A 26,702-nucleotide genomic window follows, 5' to 3' on the forward strand; every position below is an offset into this window, starting at 1 on the left:
TTCCAATATAGAATTTCTGAACTTTTTGTTATGTTTTCCCAGTGAGAAATTTCGTCAAACAGTTTGATTATACTTGTTGTAGGTCACCATTTACAAATTTAACTCAAGAAGATAAACATGGTAGGCACATGCATGACAATATCACTTTCCAGAAGCTCAAACAGATTCATTCCATACTCAGAATTTTATTTACAGATGATACATAGTAATGAGAACTAACTAGAACAACTTCCTTCCTTTATTTCTTTTACACTCTGTATACAATACACACAAAAGAGAGGCAATAGGTGAACCTGAGAACATGCCACAATGAGACAACGTCAGAATATCAATCAAATATGAAGTTTGAATACGTTATTTGACACAGAATTATCAACTCCTATAATTCTACAATATCATTATTGACAGAGGGATATAGACTCCATGCTGGTTTGAAATAATGTGTAACTCAGCCACTCGTGCCAGCTCAGATACTCCCTTCTATCAGCCAAGAAAGAATCCACGCAGAGGTATAGTTACTCCAACAAATTGACTGTGGTATGAGTCCAGCACCCACGTAGTGAATAGAGAGGTATTGTGATGTCAATACAGAGGGAACTCAACCTTTGAGTCTCCCACGGTCCCACGCACAAGATAGGTGATTCATACGCAGCCCAGGTAATAAATACTCGGCCTACTAATATGAATGAATAGGACTCATAGTCATCACATTAGCTTTGCTACTAATACGCAGCCCAGGTAACAAGGGGATTCATCTAGCATTGAGATAAAGGAATGGGTACTCGAGCTACCTTCAATAAACAGTAAATTGAACCACTTTGTCTTCAATCTTCCACCACTATCAGAATAGCCACTCAAAACTACACATTCGACCTCCATTCAATAGTGGAATTCGTTCTCACAGGCCCAGATTTGGATTTATGTGCTCAGACTATCATGAGAACTTTCAACTTGCCAAATGAAATAGAAATCACTAAATAAGCTTATAAAATCAACTGATAACACTAGAATACCTCAATATTTCTCGGAAATATTGTTCTCCATTGAAGCTCTATGGTTGGATCTAAATGATTTCACTCTCACATCCAGACTTAGGGGTCTCATTGAAACATCGAAGTCTGCTATGGCACCTAGGGTTCGAGAGCCTTCAACTTTATCTTCCAACTCTCTCTCTTCAAACTCACACAATGCACGAATGAGGGGAGTCTCCTGATTTTCCTTATTTAATGAGTTTAGGGTTGTATTTTCACCTTCCCCTTCCCCTTCTTTCTTTTCATTTTGTTTTTTTTATAACTCACTTACCTTTTGCCTCCAATTAAATATTCAAAAGCGCTTTTCCTTTCTTTATAATAAAGTGACTTTTATAAACTAATTAAAGTCACTTTTAACGCTGAAAAATGCTTAATTTTCCTCTGTGGTCACTCTGGTCACCCAAAGCCCCTTTTTATCATTCTGCCTTGTAGATCTTTTCACCCTGATTCCAACAAGCTATTACACTAAGGTGTTTCTCCAAGTAATCATCATGAAACAACACCTCAAGCATAAATAATTAAAATAACTCACTTACCTTTTGCCTCCAATTAAATATTTAAAAGCACTTTTCCTTTCTTTATTTAATAAAGTGACTTTTATAAACTAATTAAAGTCACTTTTAATGTTGGAAAATGCTTAATTTGCCTCAGTGATCACGTTGGCCATCCAAAGCCCCTTTTAATCATTTTTCCTTGTAGACCTTTTCACCCTAATTCCAAAAAGTTATTACACTAAGGTGTTTCTCCAAGTAATCATCCTAAAACAACACCTTAAGCATAAATAATTAAAATATGTTTGTTATTAATGCCATTTTACAAAAATCATCGGAATGCAATGGAATGAAGAGAAAATCGTGCGGAATTGATCTCGATGATGAAATATGGTAAGTGATCCCAGTTGAACCCATAAAACTCCTCTAAAACCCTCTTGGCCCACCAGTGGAGTAATCCTGCTCCTATGACCAGGCTGACAGAAGCTCTGGAAAGCCCTCCTATCCACCTCACCAAGTAATCCAAAATTTGGGGACATTACATTCAATCAACACATTACACAATGATTTACTGGGGAGATCAAGAGCTAAAAACCCCTACAATCTGTATATTGCATTAGTCAGAAAATATGAGAAGATTACAATGCTTTTATCAAGCCCGAGTAACCTCTGCACTATCGATATCTGTCTCACCGTTTCCTAGAAAAGACTAGGCCAATACTTAACCAATTTTCTGCTTGCCCAAGTCCCTATTTCCTTGTGTTGTTTCCTTACGATTAGCCCCATATTAATTAGGGAAATTCCTCAATATGAAGTACACAATCCTCATAGGCCTTCCTATAACTGAATGCACCACCTTTACAATTCGAATGTTCATTCAATTGATAGTACACTGCCCTTGAAGTCCAATCTCAACTAGGTAACTCTCAAATTTGCCATGCATGAGTTATTTATGAGTGAATCATCAATTAACAAGCTGAACACATGACGCAGCACCCCATTGTCTGACCTCCTACTAGTTCCTCCATAGTTGAAACTAGTTTAACTGACTTTAACTCAATTAAACTGAATTAGTTAATTACAACTCAAAATAAACTCAACCAGTAGGAGACACTCTACATGACTCAAGTTAGACCCTCAACTCGAATTAACTGAGTCAACTAAGTCAAATTAACTTAGTTAACTCGTATGAGTTGTATTGTGATGTGGAATTACAATTTTATTCCTAATTTAATTCAAAGACAAAATTAAATTAGGATTTTCTTGTTGCATTTTCAACACTCCCTCTCAACAAGAAAGGGATTATCAGATACCCCAATCCTGCCTCTATGGAACTTGAATTTTCCTCTTGACAGTGCCTTAGTCAAGATGTTTGCATCACGTTCCTTTGTAGGAATGTACTCCAGCAACATGATTCTCCTTTACACACAATCTCATAGATGGTGATACCAAATGTCGATATGCTTGGACCAATCATGGAAAACTGGATTCTTAGATAGTTTGATACAACTCTGATTGTCACAGTAAATCACGGTAGGATCCATCTGCTGACCAAATAACCCAATAAGGATCTTCCTCATCAAGATAGCCTCATAAGCTGCTTGACTAGAAGCCATGTACTCTGCTTCTGCCAAACTAAGTGCAATTGATCTCTACTTCCTTCTGTACCAAGAAATTATTGCTGGCCCAATATTGAAGATTCCCCCTGATGTGCTCGTTTTGTCGGATGGAATCCCTTCCCAATCTGCATCTGTGAAGCCTTGAAGCTTCACTCCCTCTGTCTGTCTGTACCAATGACCAAATTGAGTGGTGCCTCTAAGTTATCTCAACACATGTTTAGCTGCCTTCCAATAGAGTTTTGTTGGCTTAACCATTGCTTGATTGAGTTGTTTAACTACAAAACATATGTCAGGTCGTGTGTTCACCAAATACATAAGTGAACCCACAAGCTGCTTGTAAATAGTAGCCTCCACTACTTCACCTGAAGTAGCATCTTCCTTCCTCCAGTTCCCTGCTAGAGGAGTCTCCATGGGTTTGTTGCTCTCCATGTGGAACTTCTTCAATATCTCTTTGGCATACTTGCCCTGAGAGACAAACAGTTCGACATCTCCTTTCCATACTTCCATACCAAGGAAATAATGCATGAGCCCTAGGTCATTCATCTAGAATTCTCCTGCAAGATCCTCTTCGTAAGATTTTACCAACTTCTCATCACCTGTTAGAATTAAATCATCGACATATAATACTATAATCAATAATTTACCTTCAACCACAATATGGTAAAAGTTTGCATCTACTTCACTTTTGGTGAAGCCCAACCTGGTGAAATAACTATCAATCCTAGTGTACCAAGCACGGGGTGCTTGTTTCAATCCATACAACGCTCGCTTGAGTTTGCACACATGCGACTCTCTGTTGAAGGTCTCAAATCCTTCTAGTTGCTCAATGTACACCTCTTCCTCAATCACTCTGTTAAGGAATGTTGTCTTCACATCCACCTGATGTATCTTCCATCCCATCTGTGCTGAAAGTGATAGAATAGATCTGATTGAAGAGTACCTTGCTAATGAAGCAAAGGTCTCCTCGTAATCAATTCCCTCCACCTAAGAGAACCCTCTGGCCACAAACCTGGCCTTATGTTTCTCCACTCTCCCATATGCTCCTTGATTTACCTTGTAAAGCCATCTGGAACTCACCATTGAATTGTTTGTTGGTCTTGGGGCCACTTCCAAAACACAGTTTCTGATAATGGAGTCATACTCCTCTACCATGTCATCAACCCATACTAGTTGTTGCACTACTTCCTCGAATGAGCATGGCTCAATCTCTAAACTCTCGATCATCAGAGCCATGTAAGCAGTGTACCAATTTGGTGACCTCCTCTACCTGCGTTGTGATGTTGTTGCTCCCACATTCTCTCTAGCATCATGCATCAATCTGTCAGCTTCTCTGGTGCGCTTCCTTCCATCTCTCGAAGTCTCTGCAAGAGTGGGTGCTTCCACTCTCTGCTCCTTTTCATGTGGTTGCTCCACATCATCCTGAGGTTCTTCGTTTGGAGCTAAAAGTTCCTCATCTGCATACAACTGAAGCTCCCTCTCAAGGGAACATCTTAAGGTCTTCTCTTCATCGAACTTCACATATCTACGAACCACTGTCATCCTATGAGATGGCAGGTACACTCGATAGTTGTGAGGTGTATCAGTGTACCCCACAAATATGCCTAACTCAGTTGTTGACTCTAGCTTTTTCCTTGCATCCTTGGTAAGATGACAGTCAACTGATAAACTAAAGATTCTAAAGTGTACCACATCAAGTTTCTTACCTGAAAAATCTTCTTCTGGTGTACTCATCTCGAGAATCCGATGAGGACTCCCGTTTTGCACATATACAACTGTGATGCATGATTCAGCCCACAAGTGTAACGGTAGGCCCTGATCATGTAACATTGTCCGTGAAGCTCTCACAATACTTTTTTTCTTACTTTCAGACACCCCATTCTATTGTGGATTATGGGGTGCTACTAACTCTCGTCAAATGCCTTTTGATGCATAGAAGTTCTTGAATTCATTCGACACATATTCTTCACTGTTATCACTCCTTAGAGCCTTCACTTTCTTACCAATGTCTCTCTGAACAAGTGCTTTAAATTCACAAAAATTTAGAGAATGTCTAATCTTTCTTCTGCATGAAGAAAATCTAGCACTTACATGAGAAATCATCTACAAATATTACATAATACCTGAGCTTGGCCATGGAGGTTGTCGAGAACAGTCCACACACATCTGAGTGAACTCTTTCAAGGATCACTTGCACTCGACTATCCCTATCATGAAAGGTGCCTTTGGTGTACTTCCCCAATGTACATCCTTTGCATGTATCTCTCTACTATAGTGCACCCTTGGTAAGTCCTATAGAAATCTATTGCATGATCTTCAAATCTCCATGGTTAAGATGGCCCAATCTTCTATACCACAATTTACCAATGTCTCAGCTCTGGACCTTCTCTTATTTTGTGCTCAATGTTGCACAACCTTCTACATCCAATTTGTAAAGGTTCTTCACCCGAACCCCGATCTGCTTCACTTGTCCTGAGGCTATTTGACGAAGGAAAGCCTTTCCTTTGCTAAATATCACATCATAGCCACGGTCCTCCAACATGGCAACTGAAACCAAATTCTTCTTCAGACCCAAAACATACATGACATATTTTAATGTGAGAGGAGAACCAGACTCCCTTTGAAAAGTAACAGTATCAAGGTCAGTCGCATTATACCTTTCCGAGCAACCTTTGCACTATCTCTATCTGTCTCACATCTTCCTAGACAAGCCTAGGACAATACTTAACCAATTTTCTGCTTGCCCAGGTCCCTATTTCCTTGCGTTGTTTACTTAGGAATTAGCCCCCTATTAATTAGGGAAATTCCTCAATATGAATTGCGCAATCGGCATAGGCCTTCCTCTAACTACATGCACCACCTGTACAATTCGGATGATTATACAACTAATAGTACACTGCCCTTGAACTCCAATCTCAACTGGGTAACTCTCATATTTGACCTGCATGGGTTATTTATGAGTGAAACATCAGTTAACTGGTTGAACACATGAAGCAGCACCCCACTATCTGATGTTATGAACTTAAAATCATAAAAAATTAAATAAAATATTAAAATATGAAAAGCATTATTTAAATTGATAAATTATTAATCATAATCAGTTAATTAGCAAATAATTAATTAAATTAAGAGACATTAGCCCCAAAGGACATGTCTCTCTGATTAGGTGTGACCAGTCAACTCATATTTAAGGAGCACCGCCTCAGCCTTGTATTCATCATTCAATTTTTATCAAATAAATATATAAATATTACATTCAGAATTTTATCTGAAGTTTTATTATCAGTTACAGCAAATTAATTAGTGCTACAGTGGTATCAGAGCCAGCATCAAACTGGTGACACCCACAGGTTCTACCAGCCATCAGGCCCTACCTGTTTTCCATAAACAGCAGCTACATGTGGTTGTGCGTGTGTCTGCTTAGTGTCGTGGCTGGAGTCTGTGTTCATTGGCCTTGCGGCTAAACAACAGCCAGTCACAGGTTTTTCAAGACATAGCTACGCCGAGTCGTAGCACAAAACCACCACAATTAACCACACTACAGCTCAGAGGTAGGCACGCTGAATTGTCGAGCGGAAGCCTGCATCATTTTTTTCTCTGTGGTGGTCTCTGCGGTGATATCTGCACAAAAGGGTCGATCGTCAAAAAAATAATGTGACCATTCGCGATTGTTCAATAAACGTGATCGTCGGCAGGGGGGACGTGACTGTCCAACAAAATATTCCGTAAAGATTAAATAAATCCTAATATACGCATAGTATATAAAATATACATATATTTAATTAAATTATATATAATTTGTAAAATATACATATATTTAATTAGATTATATATATTTAAAACTATATATAATTAAAAACTACATATATCTAAGTAACATTAATTAACTAAAATAATATATTTTAATTAATTAAAAATAATTAATTTATTAATATCTTAAAAAGAAATTGGGTCTTCAAAAAAAAGAATCGGAACAAAATGACGAACGACAACAACGACATTATGAAGAAGATCCAAGAAGACATCAGTAAGCCATGCAAACGCATGGATAACATCAAAAAGTCAGTTAGTATGCAGGACCAGACGGCCGACAAGATTTCCTTCTTAAAAAGCTTGATGAACCGGCACCTCGGAGAGATCGATCCACCTTCAGCTACACAAAGCCCCAACACTTCATAAGAGGAGACTTCCCTAGAGCAGGGCTTCATGAGGCGTGAAAAGCAACAAATACCCCAAATTCACTTTGAAGGGAGCCAATATTATACGCATTCTCCCGGAAAGAACCATCATAAAATCAAAAATGAATTACCGAAGTGTGATGGAAAAAACTTTAAGGACGCAGTCATATGGGTAAATAAGATGGATGCAATTTTTTTAGCAAACCCTCCGCTCGGTGAACAAGAAAAATTCATCACTGCATCCACTTACTTAGAAGCAGAAGCATAAGATTGGTTTTTGTGGTGGTCATCTAAATGCACAGCTTGCTCATTCAATTGGGAAAACCTTAAGAGCGCTTTGTTAAAAAGGTTTCATAATGAAGAGGAGGATGATGTCTATGAGAGATTTGTTCACCTGAAGCAAAAAGGATCAGTGAGTGAATACACTCACGAGTGGGAAGTATTAACAGTAAGGCAGAGAGGGTTTTCAGATGAGGAGTTGCTAGGAATGTACCATTGTGGCTTTAAAGATTATATCTGCGCAGAATTAAAATTTCATAAACCTAAAACTATTGAGGAGGCCAGACATGCAGCCATAATTATTGAGCGAAAATATAAACTTCACAAAACACCATATGTTACTAATGATAGGACTAACAGCCAATTCAAAGGAAAGGTGAGTAAAACCGCATCAAAGAATACTAGTACGTACGTTCCACCACCCTTACAAAGGGTAGGAAAACAACAATTTAAAGTCGAAAGAAAAAAAAAAGATGGCAAATGCTGGAAGTGCGGAGACAAGTATTATCCGGGACACAAATGCGCAACACAAAAATTGTACAATTGTGAAACTAAGCAAGAAGAGGAATCCTCAGAAGATAGCTCCGACGAAGAGGAAAATGAAGAAAATGAAAACCCTAGTCCCGAATCAAAAGACGAGATGCCACGAATTTCCATAGCAGCTATCACAGGGATAGCTCAACCACAAACACTGAAGCTTAAAGGTTACATCAAGAAGCAAAGCGTTATTGTGATGGTGGACACAGGGAGTACACACAACTTTGTAGATGTTAATGTTGCAAAAAGATTGAACATCTTTGCTTACCCAATAGCAGACTTGAAAGTTATGGTAGAATATGGAAAGCAAATAGATGGAGTTGGCAAGTGCCATAAAGTTAAGTTGCAATTAAGCGATTATACAAGAGTCCAGTTTTTATACGGTTCCCCTAGGAGGAGTAGATGTTGTTTTTGGTGTACAATGGTTAAGAACACTAGGCACTTATTCAGCAAACCACATAAAACAATTCATTAAATTCAAATGGGATGGATGGAAATATTGGTTGTTCGGTTTTCAGGCACCACCAACACAAGTCATCTCTGCTCAACAGATGAAGAAGCTTATTCGCAAAGGGGCACCAGCATTTGTTGCGCAATGTCAGCACTTGGAATTATTATCAACAGAAAGGATTCGTCAAACATCAGAGATTTCATCCTTGATCCAAAGATACGAGAAGGTTTTCCAAGACTACCAATGAAGTTACCCCCAGAAACGCAAATTGAACACATTATCGAAGTCAAAACCGACTAAACTCCAGTTAATGTCAAGCCATACCGTTATCCCCATCACCACAAGACAGAAATAGAGCACTTAATTCAAGACCTGCTAAAGCATGGAATCATTACGAAGAGTAGAAGTCCATACGTTGCACCCATAGTATTGGTCAGGAAGAAGGACAGATCTTTCCGCTTATGTATAGATTACAGAGGTTTAAATAAAATCACTATTAAGCATAAGTTTCCAATTCCGTTCATTGATGAAATGTTGGATGAGTTACATGGTGCAAATATTTTTCCAAGTTAGATCTAAGATCAGGTTACTACCAGATACAAGTAAGATTAGAGGACATCGAAAAGACAGCATTCAGGACTCATGAAGGGCAATACGAGTTCAAGGTCATGCCATTTGGATTAACAAATGCACCAGCCACCTTCCAAGCCACCATGAATGAGCTCTTTCATCCCTACCTTAGGAAGTTCGTATTAGTTTTCTTCGATGATATTTTAGTGTATAGTAAGACGTGGGCAGAACATCTCAAACATCTAGAAGAAGTATTGTCTGTTTTGGAAAAGAACCAATTTTACGCCAAGCTATCAAAATGTACATTTGGGTAGAAAGAAGTTGAATACCTAGGTCATATTATATCAATGGAAGGAGTCCAAGTGGATCCCAACAAAATCAAGGCAATCAAAGAGTGGCCAAAAACCAAGAACATATCTAAGCTAAGGGGATTTTTGGGTTTAACAAGGTATTACAGAGATTTATAAAAAACTACGCACACCTGATAGCACCTCTGACGAATTTGTTAAAGAAAAATGCTTTTAAATGGGATGACCAAACAGACAAGTGTTTTGAGAAATTAAAGGAAGTGATGTCAACCACACCGGTACTAGCAATTCCTGACTTCTCCAAACCATTCGTGGTCGAATGTGATGCTTCTGGTTTTGGAATTGGAGCTGTACTGATGTAGGACAACCACCCAATAGCATTTGAGAGCAGGAAACTTAATAAACAAGAAGGCTTAAAATCAACATACCAAAAGGAGATGCTCACCATCATACACGCTTTGACGAAATGGCACCAGTATTTGCTTGGAAGTAAATTCTCAATCCGAACCGACCACAACAGCCTTCAATACTTACTTCAGCGAAAGACATTATCAACAGAACAACAGAAGTGGATGGAGAATTTGTCAGCTTTCGATTTAGAAATATTACACAAGAAGGGAAAGGAGAATGTCGTAGTAAGGATGATGATCACACAACATGTGCCACCATGATTTTCATTCCAAAATGGTTGGACGAAATACGAGCCGAATATGCCAAGGATAAGGATTGTGACTCCATGATCAACAATATCAGTCAATATAACAACTTCGAGTGGAAAATGACATCTTATGGTACAAGGGGAGAATTTATCTAACACCTGCATCTAAATTTAAGGTAAAAATACTAAGGGAGTCTTACAATTCACTAGCAGCTGGACATGTTGGATTCTACAAGACTTACTACAACGTCCAATAGTCATTCTATTGGAAGGTTATGAGCAAGGAAATTCAGAAATATGTTTCAAAATGTGATATTTGTCAAAGAAACAAGAGCAAAAATGTTCCAACTCCAGGGTTGTTACATCCACTACACATTCCAAATCAGAAGTGGGAAGAGATTTCAATGGATTTTATTGAAGGACTACCTGCATCTGACGGAAAGGATAAAATATTTGTAGTAGTCAACAGGCTCACTAAATATGCCCACTTTATGGCTATTAAAAAGACTGACACAACCAAACAAATCGCTGATGTGTTTTGTAAAAACATTTACAAACTACACGGGTTCCCTAAGGTCATAGTCAGCGATAGAGATGTAAGGTTTAAAGGGAAATTTTGGAAGGATTTCTGCCATCAAGCAAGAATATCACTTAATATGAGTTCAGCCTATCACCCCCAAACTGATGGGCAAACTGAAATCGTTAATAAATACTTGGAAACATATCTTCGTTGTTTCGTTACAGATAAACAAAACATATGGACATAGTGGCTACACCTAACTGAATGGTGGTATAATACCGCATACCACACATCAGCTAAGATGACACCCTTCCAAGCCCTATATGGTTACGAACCACCCAAGTGGAAAGACTTTGCATTCCTTGATTCTAGGGTACAAGCTGTTAAAGACCACTTAGGAGAAAGTCAAAGAATCATCAACTTACTAAAAGAATATCTAACCATGGCCTGTAATAGAATGAAACATCAAGTCGACCAACACCGTTCTGAAAGAGAGTTCGAGGAGGGGGATTGGGTCTTTGTTAAACTCCAACCTTATAAGCAAATATCACTAAAACAACAAGGGAAGAATAAATTGTCACCTAAATATTATGAACCATACCAAATAATTAAAAAGATAAGTAGTGTAACTTATGGGTTAAAGTTACCAGATAATTGTCGAATCCATAATGCCTTTCACGTATCAAGTCTCAAAAAAGTATTAGGGCAAAATCAAACAGCGCAGACAGAAATACCAAAGACCGATGAAGAAGGAAGAATAATCCTTGAACCTGAGGGTATACTTGCTACCCAAGAAAAAGTTTTACGATTTAAGACAATAAAGGAATACCTCATCAAGTGGAAGAGGTTACTAGAGGAAGATTCGTCATAGGAATCAGAACGTTTCATGCATCAACACCCATGCCTACCTATGCTTTGTGGACAAAGCATCTTAAGGGGAAGGCAATGTTATGAACTTAAAATCATAACAAATTAAATAAAATATTAAAATATTAAAAGCATTATTTAAATAAATAAATTATTAATTATAATCAGTTAATTAGCAAATAATTAGTTAAATGAAAAGACATTAGTCCCAAAGGGCATGTCTCTCTGATTAGGTGTGGCCAGTCAACTCCTATTTAAGGAGCATCGCCGCAGCTTTGCATTCATCATTCAATTTTTATCAAATAAATATATAAATATTACATTCATAATTTTATCTAAAGTTTTATTATCAGTTACAGCAAATTAATTAGTGCTACATCTGACCTCCTACTAGTTCCTCCATCACTTGGAACTAATTTAACTGACTTTAACTCAATTAAACTGAATTAAATAATTACAACTCAAAATAAATTCAATCGGGGCTTCTATAATGTAAGAGACACTCTACATGACTCAAGTTAGACCCTCAACTCGAATTAACTGAGTCAACTAAGTCAAATTATGTTATGAATAAAATATATAGAGAATAATGTAAATGATAATAATTATAAATAATGATTAGTTAATTAGTAATTAAGTTGAAGAGGCATGTCTAAATGAGACATGACTCTCCATGAAGAGGCACCTGCCTAGCATATAAGCAAGCCTCTCACTCTCATTTGTATCATCATTCTTATTCATACATTTAATATATAATATGTGTATCCTCAATGGATATATTTATATTCCAAGTCTTCTGAAGTATTTAACCTGAAGAACGAACTTTGTTCTCTTCATTGGGTATCAGAGCAGTTTGATCCTTTGGTCGCTTCACTGCTGCACAGAGCTCGTTCTCTGATCCAGTGTTTTGGCCATCGAAATTCGTCAACTTCGTTGTCGTTGAGGCATTTTGTTACAAGCTTTTGGAGGGTCTCCAATTTTCCAGTTGGTATTTGGCCATTATTTAAAAAAAAAAAAAAAAAATTAAAAAAATATATGGGAAAATACACAAAGTATTAATAGTGAAGATTTTACGATCTCCTGGAAAAGGAGCATTTAGTAAAATGGGTGCCAATAATGAAAGATTTCCTAAAACCTTTAGAAAATGTGTTGGTACATCATTTAAAATCAAAGGATCACTCGCAGGAAGAGATATTATAATCTCTAACAGTCCTACTGAAGAGAGTACCTATGTTAGTCCTAAATCTGCTAACCAATTAGTGATTCCTTAATTGAATATAACTGAAACAAATTTTGTTGACACAAGTGACAAACAATATGACATAAACAATCTACAACTAAGTATTGGGGATTATACTTTTATATCGCAATTCAACGTGAAAACCTTATTTTTAACGATAGTGACATTGTTTTGGGCTCACCCTGAATAGAAACTCCAGGGCCCTTCATCCTATATATGAAAAAGAAGTTTTTGACATTTTTTTACAAAAAGAAAAAAATAATGCCACAATATCTTACAGTGAAGTCGAATTCAATAATACCAGGAGACATAGAAGATATTTCGAAAATAATTTTTCAAGAAGGTAAAAAAGTACTACAAAGTATGCAAAAGAGAAGTTGATAAAATCACCACTGACAAAAATGAAGAAGTTTCTCGGCCGAAAGACCATGGTGAAAAATTATTAACACAAATCAAGAAACTTGAAAAGGACAAAAAGTCATTAACAGAGAAATTAAAACAACTTGCTCAAGAAGTATCAAAGTCTCCAATTGTAATAGTCCAGGTTGAAGATAAGGGAACTAATACAGATCCAATCAATATCACAACTCAAGAAGAGGACAAACTAGATGAAGTAAATATGTACTCAAAAGTTGCAGTACCAGCAACAAAAGATTCAAGTGATGATCCAGAAATTAACCATTCAACTTCCATAACTAAAGGAAATCAAGTGCTTCAAATAAATCAGGAAAATGACATAAACAAGATAAAGGAAAATCAAATCACTAGAATCCCTTATCGACATCTGAATCACAAGAGTAGACAATTCAATCAAGCCATGTATCTAGAATGGAAACAACAAACTAATGTTCTGAATAATACTAACGTCAGTCATAGTTTTCAAAACCGGTGGAAAAAACCGGTTACCTGGCCAGTCGGAACCGGTGGAAAAACCCGGTTTATAGCTGCTCTTGCCCGAAAATATGCCGTAACCGGTAAAAATCGGCCGATTTAGGGCGGAACCGGCCGGTTTATTGCTAACCGGCCGGTTCCGTCCTAAATCGGCCGGTTTATGGACAGGCCGCCGGCTAAACGGAAAAGCGCAGCGGTTTTCGGTTCTTGGGGTGGTTTAGGGGTTTTGGGGGGCAGGGAAAGGTGTTTTCCCTCCAAAAACACCCTCACACTTGCTATAAGACACCCCTCTCACTCTCATTTGTCTCACACAACTGATTTGGAGTGTTTGTGAGTGTTTGTGAGTTTGTTTGTGAGCTTGGAGAGTGGAGTTTTTGCTGAAGTAGTCATCTTGGAGTTGGAGTTGGAGCTATTTTGGAGATAGTGTGTAGCTGTCAGTGGAGTTGCCATCTTCAAGAGGAGGCTAAGGGAGCTAGTTTGCATTTCCAGGTAAGGATTTGCACTTGATAATTCCTCATTTGAGTCTGCTGTCCATGAATTTTTTTTTTTATGTGTTATAAACTTCTCACTTCTATGATCTATCATGTATGCTATAAACTCTCTAGCTCTATGCTATCAAATTTTATAGCTTGAATCTTGCATGTGCATTTGTTTTCCTACATTTATCTTTGGTTTTCCATTTTGCTTAGCTGCAATTTTTTTTTTAAATGGCAGATTTCTTTGCAAATTGTTATTATTTCAAGCAAACATGGCTCCAAAAGGAAAGGACAGTGCATGGGCTCATTGTGATGTAATTGATGGAAAAATTATATGCAAATTATGCCATAAATCTATTGGAGGTGGGGGTATTCTTAGGTTGAAACAACACTTGGCTGGGGTAAGAGGCCAAGTAAAGCCATGTGATGCACCAAAAGAACTGTTAGGTCCTATTAGGGCAGAATACATTGCCAAACTTGAAAAATTTTATGAGGATAAGGCTAGGGAGAAGGCCATCCAAGATGAAATTGCAAGGAAGAGGGAATTAATAGAAGCCATGAAAGAGAGTGGGTATGATGATTATGAGATTCAAGACTCCACTTCTATCCCTTCCACCAATGACCCCTTTCACTATGTTCATCCTTCTGTTGGAGTTGGCCAACCATCAAAAGGAACAAAGAGACCAAACATCCAAAGTTATTTCTCATCTTCTGCCACCATTGCCTCTTCTAAATCTAATCCCACTTCCTCCCAGCCAAGTTGTCAACCCACTTTGGATCAGCATTGGAAAAAACAATGCAAAGAAACTTCTCACCAATACATTGCTAGATGGTGGTATGATTCAGATATCCCATTTAATGCTGCTCGCTCACCTTATTACCAAGCTATGTGGGACTCTGTTATAGCTGCAGGAAAGGGCTTCAAAGGCCCTAGTATGCATGACTTGAGGGGAGCTCTTTTGCAAAAAGAGATATCTTCCATTGATGAGTATTTGGTTGAGTTTAGAGAGTCATGGGTCAAAACAGGTTGTTCCATTATGTCAGATGGATGGACCGATGGAAAGAACCGCACTATCATTAATTTCCTTGTTTCTTGCCCTCAAGGAACCATGTTTTTGAAATCAGTTGATGCATCTGATAGGGTAAAGGATGCAAGCCTTCTATTTGAGCTTTTGGATAACATTATTCAGGAAGTTGGGGAGCAGCATGTTGTGCAGGTCATCACTGATAATGCCTCAAACTATGTTCTTGCTGGAAAGATGCTTGAGGCCAAATATAAGACCATATTTTGGACTCCATGTGCTGCACATTGCATAGACCTCATGCTTGAGGATATAGGCAAGGTGGAGTGGGTAAAAAACACTGTAGAGCATGCCATGTGCATTACAAAATACATTTACAACCACTCATGGGTATTGAGCCTAATGAGGAAACACACTGGAGGCAAAGAGCTTGTTAGGCCTGCAATTACGAGATTTGCAACTCACTTCCTCACGTTGCAATGTCTCAATGGTCAACATAGAAACTTGCAGAAAATGTTTTCCTCTGATGAATGGTCTGAATCTCGGTGGGCTCGTAGACCAGATGGAAAAGACACCAAAAACAAAGTGTTAGACACTTATTTTTGGAAAAGGTCTGTAGAGCTTGTGAAAATTACCGAGCCCCTTGTTAAGGTGCTAAGGTTGGTGGATGGGGAAAGATTGGCCATGGGCTACATTTATGAAGCTATGGATCAGGCAAAGGAGCAGATACGGGCAGCTTACAATGACAGGTTAGCTAAATATGGCCGTATATGGGAGATCATCGATAACAGATGGAACAATCAACTCCATCGTCCTATACATGCAGCCGGGTATTTTTTGAACCCAAGGTATCACTATAAAAATCGGCTAGGAGATCAGCATGATGGGGAGGTCAGAGCTGGATTGATTGATTGCTTGGAGCGCATGGTCCCTAACCATGTAGACCAGTTGGATATACATAGACAGCTTACTATTTTCAATCAAGCAAGTGGTACTTTTGGCAAAAACTTGGCAAAGATGGCAAGAGATGTGGACCAACCAGGTAAGCAATTCCAATTTCCATTTTGTTTTTCATTTCAAGTTAAAATTGTTTACGTTCTTTACAATTCAAATTATAAACTAAGTTACTAATTATTGTCTTTTTCTTTGCAGCACATTGGTGGGAGTCATTTGGTGGCCAGTGTCCTCAATTGCAAAGGTTTGCAATTAGAGTCCTCAGTCAAACTTGCAGTGCTTCAGGTTGTGAGCGCAATTGGTCTGTTTTTGAGCGCATACACACGAAGAAGAGAAACCGTTTGGAACAAAAACGGTTAAATGATCTTGTTTTTGTGCAATACAACCTTCGACTGAGGAGGAACCAAATGATGAGCAAATCACCTGATCTAGATCCCATTGTGTTGGACAATATTGATCCAACATCAGAATGGGTGGAGGAGACTGAAGATCCTGTGTTTGAGGCTGATTTTGATATCGACATGGCTTTAGCGGAGGATGAGGCAGATTATGTGGCGGCATCAGAACCAGGATCAGTAGCGGCATCAAGGAAAGGCAAGGAACCAATGGAAGGCACTAGTCGTGCAGGTCGAAAAACTCGTGCTTCCATTAGGTCCACTTCTATTGTCATTGGTGGCATTGATACTGATGTTGCAGATGAGGCAGAGGCATCCTCAGACTCTGAACCAGATGATGTCTATGTAGCTCCTGATGATGATCATGTGTCTAGTAGTGGTGATGGACTTGATGATTGATCATGTGTACACTGTAGACTTGTAGTAGGCCAATGGCCTCATAGCTTGCAGCATTGTTTTTGGACTTTATAGGCCATTTAGAGCCTCATTTCTTATGTATTTTGCTATTTTGTCGATGATATGTATTGCACTCGGTGCCATTTTGATATATTCACCTTTGCATGGTATATAAATGAGCAAACTTTGCATATTTTGTCTCTATTGGCTTGGAATCATGGTTTTACATCTTAAAAATAGTTTTGTTTCATTAAAAATTAATTATTTAATGTATTTTTTAAAAACCGGTTCGTTTAGACCAAACCAGTCCCGGTTAGACCGGTTCCGGTCGGTAAACCGGTTCATTAGGTGGACCGGTTCGGTCACCGGTTCCGGTTTTAAAAACACTGACGTCAGTGCAATCCATTCATGTGATAACAATTCATCACAAGTTTTCAGTGATCGCAAGACTCCACAGAAGATTAATTTAAGATGGTTAGATCCATTCTTAGTGCAACAATTTTATTTGTTGCTTAGAGGATCATATCATCTTGCTTCGACGAAGATGAAAAATCCGAGACAAGAGGACATCCGAAACACGAAAAAGAGATCAGGCCTTTCATCAATAAGCTTTGAGGACAAAGCTTTTTGAGGAGGAAGGCAATGTTATGAATAAAATATATAGGAAATAATGTAAATGATAATAATTATAAATAATGATTAGTTAATTAGTAATTAGGTTGAAGAGGCATGTCTAAATGAGACATGACTCTCCATGAAGAGGCACCTGCCTAGTATATAAGCAGGGCTCTCACTCTCATTTATATCATCATTCTTATTCATACATTTAATATATAATATTTTTATCCTCAATGGATATCTTTATATTCCGAGTCTTCTAGAGTATTTAACCTAAAGAACGAACTTTCTTCGCTTCAAATTAACATAGTTAACTCATACAACTTGTCTTGTGATGTGGAATTACAATTTTATTCCTTAATTAATTCAAGGACAAAATTAAATTAGGATTTTCTTGTTGCATTTTCAACAGTGTACATGATCCTGGGGGGATGTTGTGCCCTATCAATCAGTATGTGATCTGTTGAGTAAATGTATAGTCTATTGTGCCTTGTCTTACTATCATCTAAATATGAAATCCACCAAGTCAATGTATAGTCTGTTGTGACTTGTCTTACTTTCATCTACATATGAAATCCACCAAGCCTGCAGATTTCTGCTTCACAATGGCGTTGTCACATTATTACATCCAGTGTTATTGAAATTACATCTCTCTCAGAAAGTCTGTCAAATACATGAAGACGCTACAGAAATGTTTTACTCCCGCAAAATAATTTCTACTAGACCATGGGATTTTTCTACACAAGTTATCTGTTTGTGTCCATGGATTTCTGTGTCTGAAAAAATTGGATATGTGTGCAGACCAATGTTGCAGTAATCGTTATTGGGATAGTATCGGCAAGGGAAAAATCGGAAAAAAATCAGAAAAAATCGTAAAATACAAAAATATTCATTTTTTTCAATTTTTTTAATATCTAAAACATCTACAACATAAAATAAATACATTGACACATAAATATGATAAAAGAACTAATATATAAAATGTGTAATATCATTTCTAGTGCTACATCACACATAACAGTGAATCATGTCCTGAATAGTCAGTCCTGACTCCTGAGTCCCAACTCAGCCTCAAAATATCAACAAAAAATATAATAATGTATCTCATATCATGAGTCATAATTTCATATACAATGAAATGAACCAAAAAACTAATACCACTGATTTCCTCTGCCCCTCTTGCGAGAAAATGCAATAGCTTTCCCTCTAGATGTAGATGTCAGTGGAGTTGACAGTGGACTCTGTTGTGCTCTAGAAGTTGAAGTATTAGGAGCTACATGAGGTAGACCACATCCTCTACTGGTGACAGGGGTAGCCTAGGTAGGTTGTGTCACCTCCTCTTCCTGTTGTTCCTCCTCCTCATCAAAAAATCAGCAAAAAAAATAAAAAATAAAAATAAATAAATAAATAAATATATATATATTTGAAAGATTTTTTTCCCAAAAAATCGCAATTTTTTCGTAAAAATCGCGATTATTTCAAGTTATCGCGATTTTTTTCGTGATTTTTTGCGAACAAAAAATTAACATAAAAATCAGGCGATAATATCGGCAAACTCAAAAAATCGCTATTTTCCGATATTATCGCAATAATATCGTGATTTTCACAACACTAGTGCAGACTTCTTTCATTCTCCAGTGCAATCTTACTACTGCCAGGGCAAATGATCTGTAGCATTCAGGGTTTAAGGACATGCCTGCAATCTGAGTTCTGCAGGAATTCTCGATCTCATATATTTCATTCTATCTGGTGGGCATGTCTGTGCCTCAACGATCTGAAACATGATATGCTTCTGTCTGATAGGCAGGGTTTTATGTTTTTCTTATTTTGTCAAGCTAACTGAAATATAAATTTCTTTTGCACACTGAATCCCTTTTCACTGTGCAGGTCAACAATCTTTTTCTTGTTGGAGTCAAATGTTTACAATCCCTACCTGACCTAACTATTCTGACTAGAGAAAATTTTAGGGGTGAAATTCCACAAATGGGTTATTTTTTTGGACATTTTCTAAAAAAAATATTGCCAATTTGGTTAAAAATTCGCCTATTTTTAACTTATATATGATTAAATGGATGATATTCGCCAAAAGTTTACTGATTTCAATAATAAATTACATGATTTTATTGAATATTTCCCTACATTCTATAGATATGAATTTTCAAATCAGAATAGTCGCCTACAATACTATATATAGGAAAAATATTAAACCCTTAAAAAATACCCTGATTCTGACTAATGAAAGTTAATAATCTCAGTTGGTCACCTACCATAATGTGAGCCTTATTAAGCTTTAAAGCCATTTTATAATGTTTTGAGTCTTTGACTTCTAGTATTGAAGTGTTAATACTCCAATACCAATCTGCTGCCTTTAAATACTAATGGACACCAAGATGATTAATCTGTCCTCCTATCTTTCTACTTCTTGCTTTAGGGTTTTATTATCAGGGAATGAATTCTGGATTGATGCCAAAATTTTTGGTGCACACGCAATTCTATAATTCTAATTTATCATATCCATATTATGGCATTCCTGACTACACAGTAAGACACCAGAAGTACAGTACAATAACATTAGTCATACCCATTTATCGCTTATCCTGCTTTCCAAAACACATTTTTAGTAATATACAACCCCATTTACATACAGCATGCCATAATCATAAACTAGTATGCAACCTTTTACAATGATCAAACTAGTAAGCAACCTAGTTTCTTAATCAAACTTACAGAAAAGACAGTTTGTGGAAAAGAAACAAGAATTAGATGATGTATAACCTGATGCTAAGCAGAATAGGATTGGAATTAAACATCTACAGATATAATCATAAAATTGTCAATCAGGCAGTCATTCACTTGTTAGTGAAATTTGTGCTAGACTAATTTCCTGTCTATAACATACAAAATGCAGTTCCTGATATGTGTACAGACATGATACAATTCTCTATCAACCAACCTATTAAAACATAATTAAAAACAACGTAGAATGCAGAGATGATGAGAAAATTAACCCGGAGATAATAATAGCTCACAAGAGTTTTATATTAGAAGATTAAATAAAAGTAATTACCAGCAGACGTATGGCCAGGCAGTACTGTTGGCAAAGCTGTTGTATGAATCCCATCAAACTTGGGCATCTCTCTCTCTCTTTCAGTATTATTAAACAAAACATTATGCTCTTGGCGCTTTCTTTTCAACTCCTTTCTTAAAGATAACTTTTCTGGCTTTTGTTCCTTTTGCTTGTTTTCCAGTACCATTTCTGCAATTTTTATGATAAAAACAAAAAGTATGTATTGAAATGGCAGTTTCCAAGAAAGCAGCACTTTAATGGCTACAGAAGCACTGGAAAAGTCCATGCTCCTCAAATTAAGCTAGCTAGACATTCCAGAAATTTCCAAAAGTTAGCAGCAAAAACTATGCCCTGAATCAAAAATGACTAACTGTAGAAGCAGAGACAATACACAAGCTAGATATCCAGCTTAAATATTTCCAACAACTTAATCAGCAAATAGAAAATGGTATACCAGTGTATAGATAGTACAAATCATCAAGGGCCTCTAGATTCTCATTGCAGCCTCCAATGAATACAAGAACACCTCCCTTGTAATCTAAACAGTCCCCTGCAACAGAAAATCTGGCAGAAGGGCCTAGGCCATCGGTAACTGCTTCGGACCATGCACCAGTCTCTGCATCAAAATCAAGTGCAATTTACATGACAGACTGACTTAAAACAAAAGGTTGCCCGCAAAGATAAGACTTGCTCTAAAACGTTCTTCTAACATAAATGTAGCTAAATATATAGAAACCCCAATTGCCTACGGCAAAAAGCTTATCAAAGACTGAAATTCAATTTTTTTCAGTCATTTTTATCTGAAGTTCACTTTGTTTCATTCAGTTTTGTGTAATTGTTGGGGATTGAGAGCAAAGGTTCTTGTCATCGTCTTCCATTGATTTTAGGAGGGGCAGTTAAAAGTTTTCATCATACCACTTCTACAATGTTTGGTTAAGTTATGGTAGAAAAGCACCACGTTTATAGAGATTTGCCATTCAGCTTGTTAGCCAAACCTGTAGTGCTTCAAAGTACAAATATAATTTGAATGTATCTGAAGAAATACACATAAAGAAGCACAACAGGTTAGCAATTAAATTGTCTAGAATTCATGATCCTATATATGTTTGATATGCACTTCTAAGTCCGCATAACCCTCTTACAGTTAGATTATCAATGCTTTAATGACAGAATCTGCCTAAGTTGCAGGAAATGAGGAAACGTTTCCAAAATGGGTATGGCTGGAAATGTGAACCCCCCAAAATGGAAATGTCAAGCGAAACACACACACACACACATATATCAATGTTATCAGAAGTTCAGAACCAGACCATTTATCGAACTGGTAAAGCCCAAAAATGTGAACCAGACAAGAACCCAAAAAAAAACGGACCAAAAAGCTGGTCAACCATAAATTACATAAATATACAAATTTTGAAAACAAAACATGTATATTCATGCACATCCATATTAAATCCAAGCCATTATAAACAAATATGTAATGTTTCTCATACGTATAGCAAGGGTGCATATAACCATTGTGTATATTGGGATCCTCATCATCAATATCACCCTCTAAGCATTAAAATAATACAGAAAAAGTGTAACATGTCAAATCAAGGTTTTTTTAGTGGTAGGTACATTTTTACTAGGGTCATCGCAGACGAGTTCAACAATAAGTGCCACCAATATCGAGGTACATAAAGGGCTTGGTGCTTTTCATTAAATGCTAGTTCCATACCCTCACACATGACAGACTCCAAATGGAAAGGTTGCATTCCCTCCAATCCTAAAATCCTGAAGACTGTTAAGTCTATTGGATTTTAAGTGGGATCTAAAATTCTACTTTCTCCATATGAAATCCAATGAGGTTGGAACTGTTGCCTCAAAATATAGCAAGTCTTGTGAGAGGCCTCACAAGATGAGGGCTAGACCAAGATACAACAATGAGAGCAAGGCCATTGTCACCTCAGCACTCCACATCTTGCTTTTTAGTGGAATTTCACCACAAGCAAGGCTTCCCGGTACAAGTCATTTAAAAGATATTCCAAGTCAATAGCTCAAAGTTGACAGTTTCAATAAGCTCAGATAGGGCACTCAAACTAAGAACAAGGCTCAATCCAATGTCATAAGGAATATCGTACCCTCAAAAGAAACTACAATGAATGGCTTAAAGCCTAGGGCTTGGACAATATGATAGAAAAATAGCACGATTAGGCATATAAGACAAAGAAAAGGTTTGCAAGAAAGATATGATCAAGCGACGCATAAGTTGAAGCCTTAATGCTAGATCAGGATTATTTGGGGTAGAATTGCCTAGGGTTCGTGACATCAGCCCTAACGAGGCTTATTCCAACCATGCAAAATGCAAGATTTAGCTGAGATAAGATCCGACCAGCAAGAGCAACCTCAAAATAGGCCAACGATTTCACCCTAGTTGAATTCGACATTATGCCCTAGCCCTAAGCAGTTTGCCTTGAAGGGTCGAATTAAATGAGAGAGAAAAGAATAAAGTTTTATAGTTTTAACCATCTTTGTGGATGCCATTGCCTACTAACTACTTGGGTATGGAATCTAAGGGAAAAATTACTATGGAAATATCAAATCCAGAAGGGAGTAAGGACGAAACCATAAGCTTCCTCTTTAAAACCCTAGCTACCATTCGATACAGGGATAAAAACATGAGAAAGGCTCTCATGGAGGTTCTCAAGAGAAGTTCAAGATTCTTAAATAAACCATGCAACATTTCACCAAGAATTTCATATAAAGGTAAGCATTTAGACATGGAATATAGAAACCCTAACAAGATGCATTGCATACAATAACCATAAAAAGATATTCAATAATAAAAGTACTCACAAGATATCAATGAACAATCACTTTGTATCCCAAAATGACATCTCCACAACAAGGACTAGTTCCAATAACAAAATGTCCACAAAGATAACAACTCCACAAAAGTAGCAAGGTACACGAGCAAGGCCAAAATTCTCGAAGAGGTCAAAATAATCCACAAGTGATGATGATTAAACAATGTAAGGTTACCTTTTATTTATTCAGGGTCTACCTCCCCTAATTTTAACTAAGAAGCCCTTAAACAAGTTTCAGAATGAGTAAATATAAAATAAAATTTGTGTTACAAGCCAACCCACTAGCTCAACATGAAATAATGCCAAAATAGACCCATACGTGTGAGCCGTAAGCCTCTAATGTGATGACATCATTCACCTTTTGGGCTCCAAATGTTGAGTCACGGTGAAAGGAAGGCTAAAAGTATCTCCAAGCATCATGATCATCCTTCATTTGAGGAATAATCCACAAATCCAAGCTCAAAGCAACTCCAAAGGTCCCAAATCAAGTTGGGGTGCCCCACGTCATTTCCATGGCTCTCCAATAGTCAACCTATTGTCTCCTCTCTCCCATGTCATGGCTCCATCAGATGCAAAAACCCTCCCTAGTCCTCCTATGGAAGACCATCCTCATCTGGGCTCTAAATCATGGCTTGCCCATTAGGTAGTGTCAAGGCCAGCCTGGGGGGCATGCTAGGTCTAGTGGCGCAACTGTCAAGAATCCTCTGTGCTAGACAAAAGAAGATCAACATCCTGGGTCCTAGGGGTACGCAGGGATGTGTCTCAGCCACTCAATTCATCATACTTCCCAATGTTCTATTGCAAGTGGGCAATGTTGCATTGTTAGCAATATTAATGTTTAATTTGCTGTAAACTGATAATAAGACATTAGATAAGATTTTGAATGTAATATGTCTATATATATATATATATATAGATAAAAATTGAATGATTGTTTACAACTTTACAAGGCTGAGGCGGTGCTCCTTAAATAGGAGTTGACTGGCCATGCCTAATGAGAGAGACATGTCCCTTGGGGACTGATGTCTCTTCATTTAACTAATTATTTGCTAATTAATTGATTATAATTAATAATTTATTTATTTAAATAACATTTTAATATTTTATTTAATTGTTATGATTTTAAGTTCATAACATTGCCTTTCCCTTAAGATGCTTTGTCCTCAAAGCATAGGTAGGCCTAGGTGTTGATGCACGAAACATTTTGATTCCCAAGACGAATCTTCCTCTAGTAACCTCTTCCATTTGATGAGGTATTCCTTTATTGTCTTAGATCGTAAAACCTTTTCTCGGGTAGCAAGTATACCTTCAGGTTCAAGGACTATTCTTCCTTCTTCATCGGTCTCTGGTATTTCTGTTTGTGCTGTTTGATTTTTCCCTAATACTTTTTTGAGACTTGATACGTGAAAGGTATTATGGATTCGGCAGTTATCCGGTAACTTTAACCCATAAGCTACACTACTTATCTTTTTAATTATCTGGTATAGTCCATAATATTTAGGTGACAATTTATTCTTCCCTTGTTGTTTTAGTGATAGTTGCTTATAAGGTTGGAGTCTAACAAAGACCCAATCTCCCTCCTCGAACTCTCTTTCAGAACGGTGTTGGTCGGCTTGTTGTTTCATTCTATTATGGGCCATGGTTAAATTTTCTTTTAGTAAGTTGATGATTCTTTGACTTTCTCCTAAGTGGTCTTTAACTGTTGGTACCCTAGAATCAAGGAGTGCAAAGTCCTTCCACCTAGGTGGCTCGTAACCATATAAGGCTTGGAAGGGTGTCATCTTAGCTGACGTGTGGTATGCGGTATTATACCACCATTCGACCAGGTGAAGCCACTGTGTCCATCTGTTTTGTTTACCTGTAACAAAACAACGAAGATATGTTTCCAAGCATTTATTAACAATTTCAGTTTGCCCATCTGTTTGGGCGTGATAGGCCGAACTCATATTAAGGGATATTCCTGCTTGATGGAAGAAATCCTTCCAAAATTTCCCTTTAAACCTTACATCTCTATAGCTGACTATGACCTTCGAAAACCGGTGTAGTTTGTAAATGTTTTTATAAAACACATCAGCGATTTGTTTGGTTGTGTCAGTGTTTTTAATAGCCATAAAGTGGGCATATTTAGTGAGCCTGTTGACTATTACAAATATTTTATCCTTTCCATCAGATGCAGGTAGACCTTCAATAAAATCCATCGAAATCTCCCCCCACTTCTGATTTGGAATGTGTAGTGGATCTAGCAATCCTGGAGTTGGAACATTTTCGCTTTTGTTTCTTTGACAAATATCACATTCTGCAACATATTTCTGAATTTCCTTGTTCATACCCTTCCAATAGAATGACTGTCGGACGTTGTAGTAAGTCTTGTAGAATCCGACATGTCCAGTTGCTGGTGAATTGTGAGACTCCTTTAGTATTTTCACCTTAAATTTGGATGTAGGTGTTAGGTAAATTCTCCCCTTGTACCATAAGATGTCATTTTTCCACTCGAAGTTGGTATATTGACTGATATTGTTAATCATGGAGTCACAATCCTTATCCTTGGCATATTCAACTCATATTTCGTCTAACCATTCCGGAACGTCTATCATGGCAGCACATGTTGTGTGATCGTCATCTTTATGTGAGAGTGCATCACCTATGACATTCTCCTTTCCCTTCTTGTGTAATATTTCTAAATCAAACACTGACAACTTCTCCATCCACTTCTATTGTTCTATTGATAATGTCTTTTGCTAAAGTAAGAATTGAAGACTGTTGTGGTCGGTTCGGATTGGGAATTTACTTCCAAGCAAATACTGGCGCCATTTCGTCAGAGCGTGTATGATGGCGAGCTTCTCCTTTTGGTATGTTGATTTTAATCCTTCTTGTTTATTAAGTTTCCTGCTCTCAAATGCTATAGGGTGGTTGTCGTGCATGAATACAGCTCCAATTCCAAACCCAAAAGCATCACATTCGACTACGAACAGTTTGGAGAAGTCAGAAGTTGCTAGTACTGGTGTGGTTGACATCACTTCCTATAATTTCTCAAAACACTTGTCTGCTTGGTCATCCCACTTAAAAGCAGTTTTTTTTTATAAATTCATCAGGGGTGCTGTCAGATGTGCGTACTTTTTTATAAATCTTTTGTAATACCCTGTTAAACCCAAAAATCCCCTTAACTTAGATATGTTCTTGGGTTTCAGACACTCTTTGATTGCATTGATTTTGTTGGGATCCACTTGGACTCCTTCCCTTGATATAATATGACCTAGGTGTTCAACTTCCTTCTACCCAAACGTACAT

The 26,702-nt window shown here is 37.4% G+C and overlaps 2 protein-coding genes across 2 annotated transcripts in view; one reads left to right on the forward strand and one right to left on the reverse strand.

The window, feature by feature from the left end:
- Positions 1–26,702, reverse strand: part of LOC149228727 (protein GLUTELIN PRECURSOR ACCUMULATION 3-like) — a 332,287-nt gene that overhangs the window by 150,183 nt on the left and 155,402 nt on the right. The window contains exons 7-8 of the mRNA XM_089375723.1: positions 21,020–21,181; positions 20,566–20,754 (exon numbers count right to left, since the gene is read on the reverse strand). Of these exons, the coding sequence (XP_089231849.1) occupies positions 20,566–20,754; positions 21,020–21,181 (351 nt within the window). The remainder of the gene's footprint in view (positions 1–20,565; positions 20,755–21,019; positions 21,182–26,702) is intronic.
- Positions 15,504–17,137, forward strand: LOC149228729 (uncharacterized). Its single transcript, XM_089375722.1, has 2 exons — positions 15,504–16,177; positions 16,288–17,137. The coding sequence occupies exons 1-2, from the start codon at positions 15,538–15,540 to the stop codon at positions 16,881–16,883; spliced, it is 1,236 nt and encodes a 411-aa protein (XP_089231848.1). The 5' UTR covers positions 15,504–15,537; the 3' UTR covers positions 16,884–17,137.

The sequence above is a fragment of the Pinus tabuliformis genome, chromosome J, assembly GCF_031772625.1.
Source record: "Pinus tabuliformis cultivar Carrire ecotype Pingquan chromosome J, CPIR1, whole genome shotgun sequence".
NCBI lineage: Eukaryota > Viridiplantae > Streptophyta > Pinopsida > Pinales > Pinaceae > Pinus > Pinus tabuliformis.

Excerpts from the sequence above, each read along its gene's own strand:
- LOC149228729 (XM_089375722.1), top strand. The coding sequence starts at position 15,538 with ATGAGGAAACACACTGGAGGCAAAGAGCTTGTTAGGCCTGCAATTACG. Across the intron at positions 16,178-16,287 it reads AAGAGATGTGGACCAACCAG|CACATTGGTGGGAGTCATTT; the intron begins GTAAGCAATTCC and ends TTTTCTTTGCAG.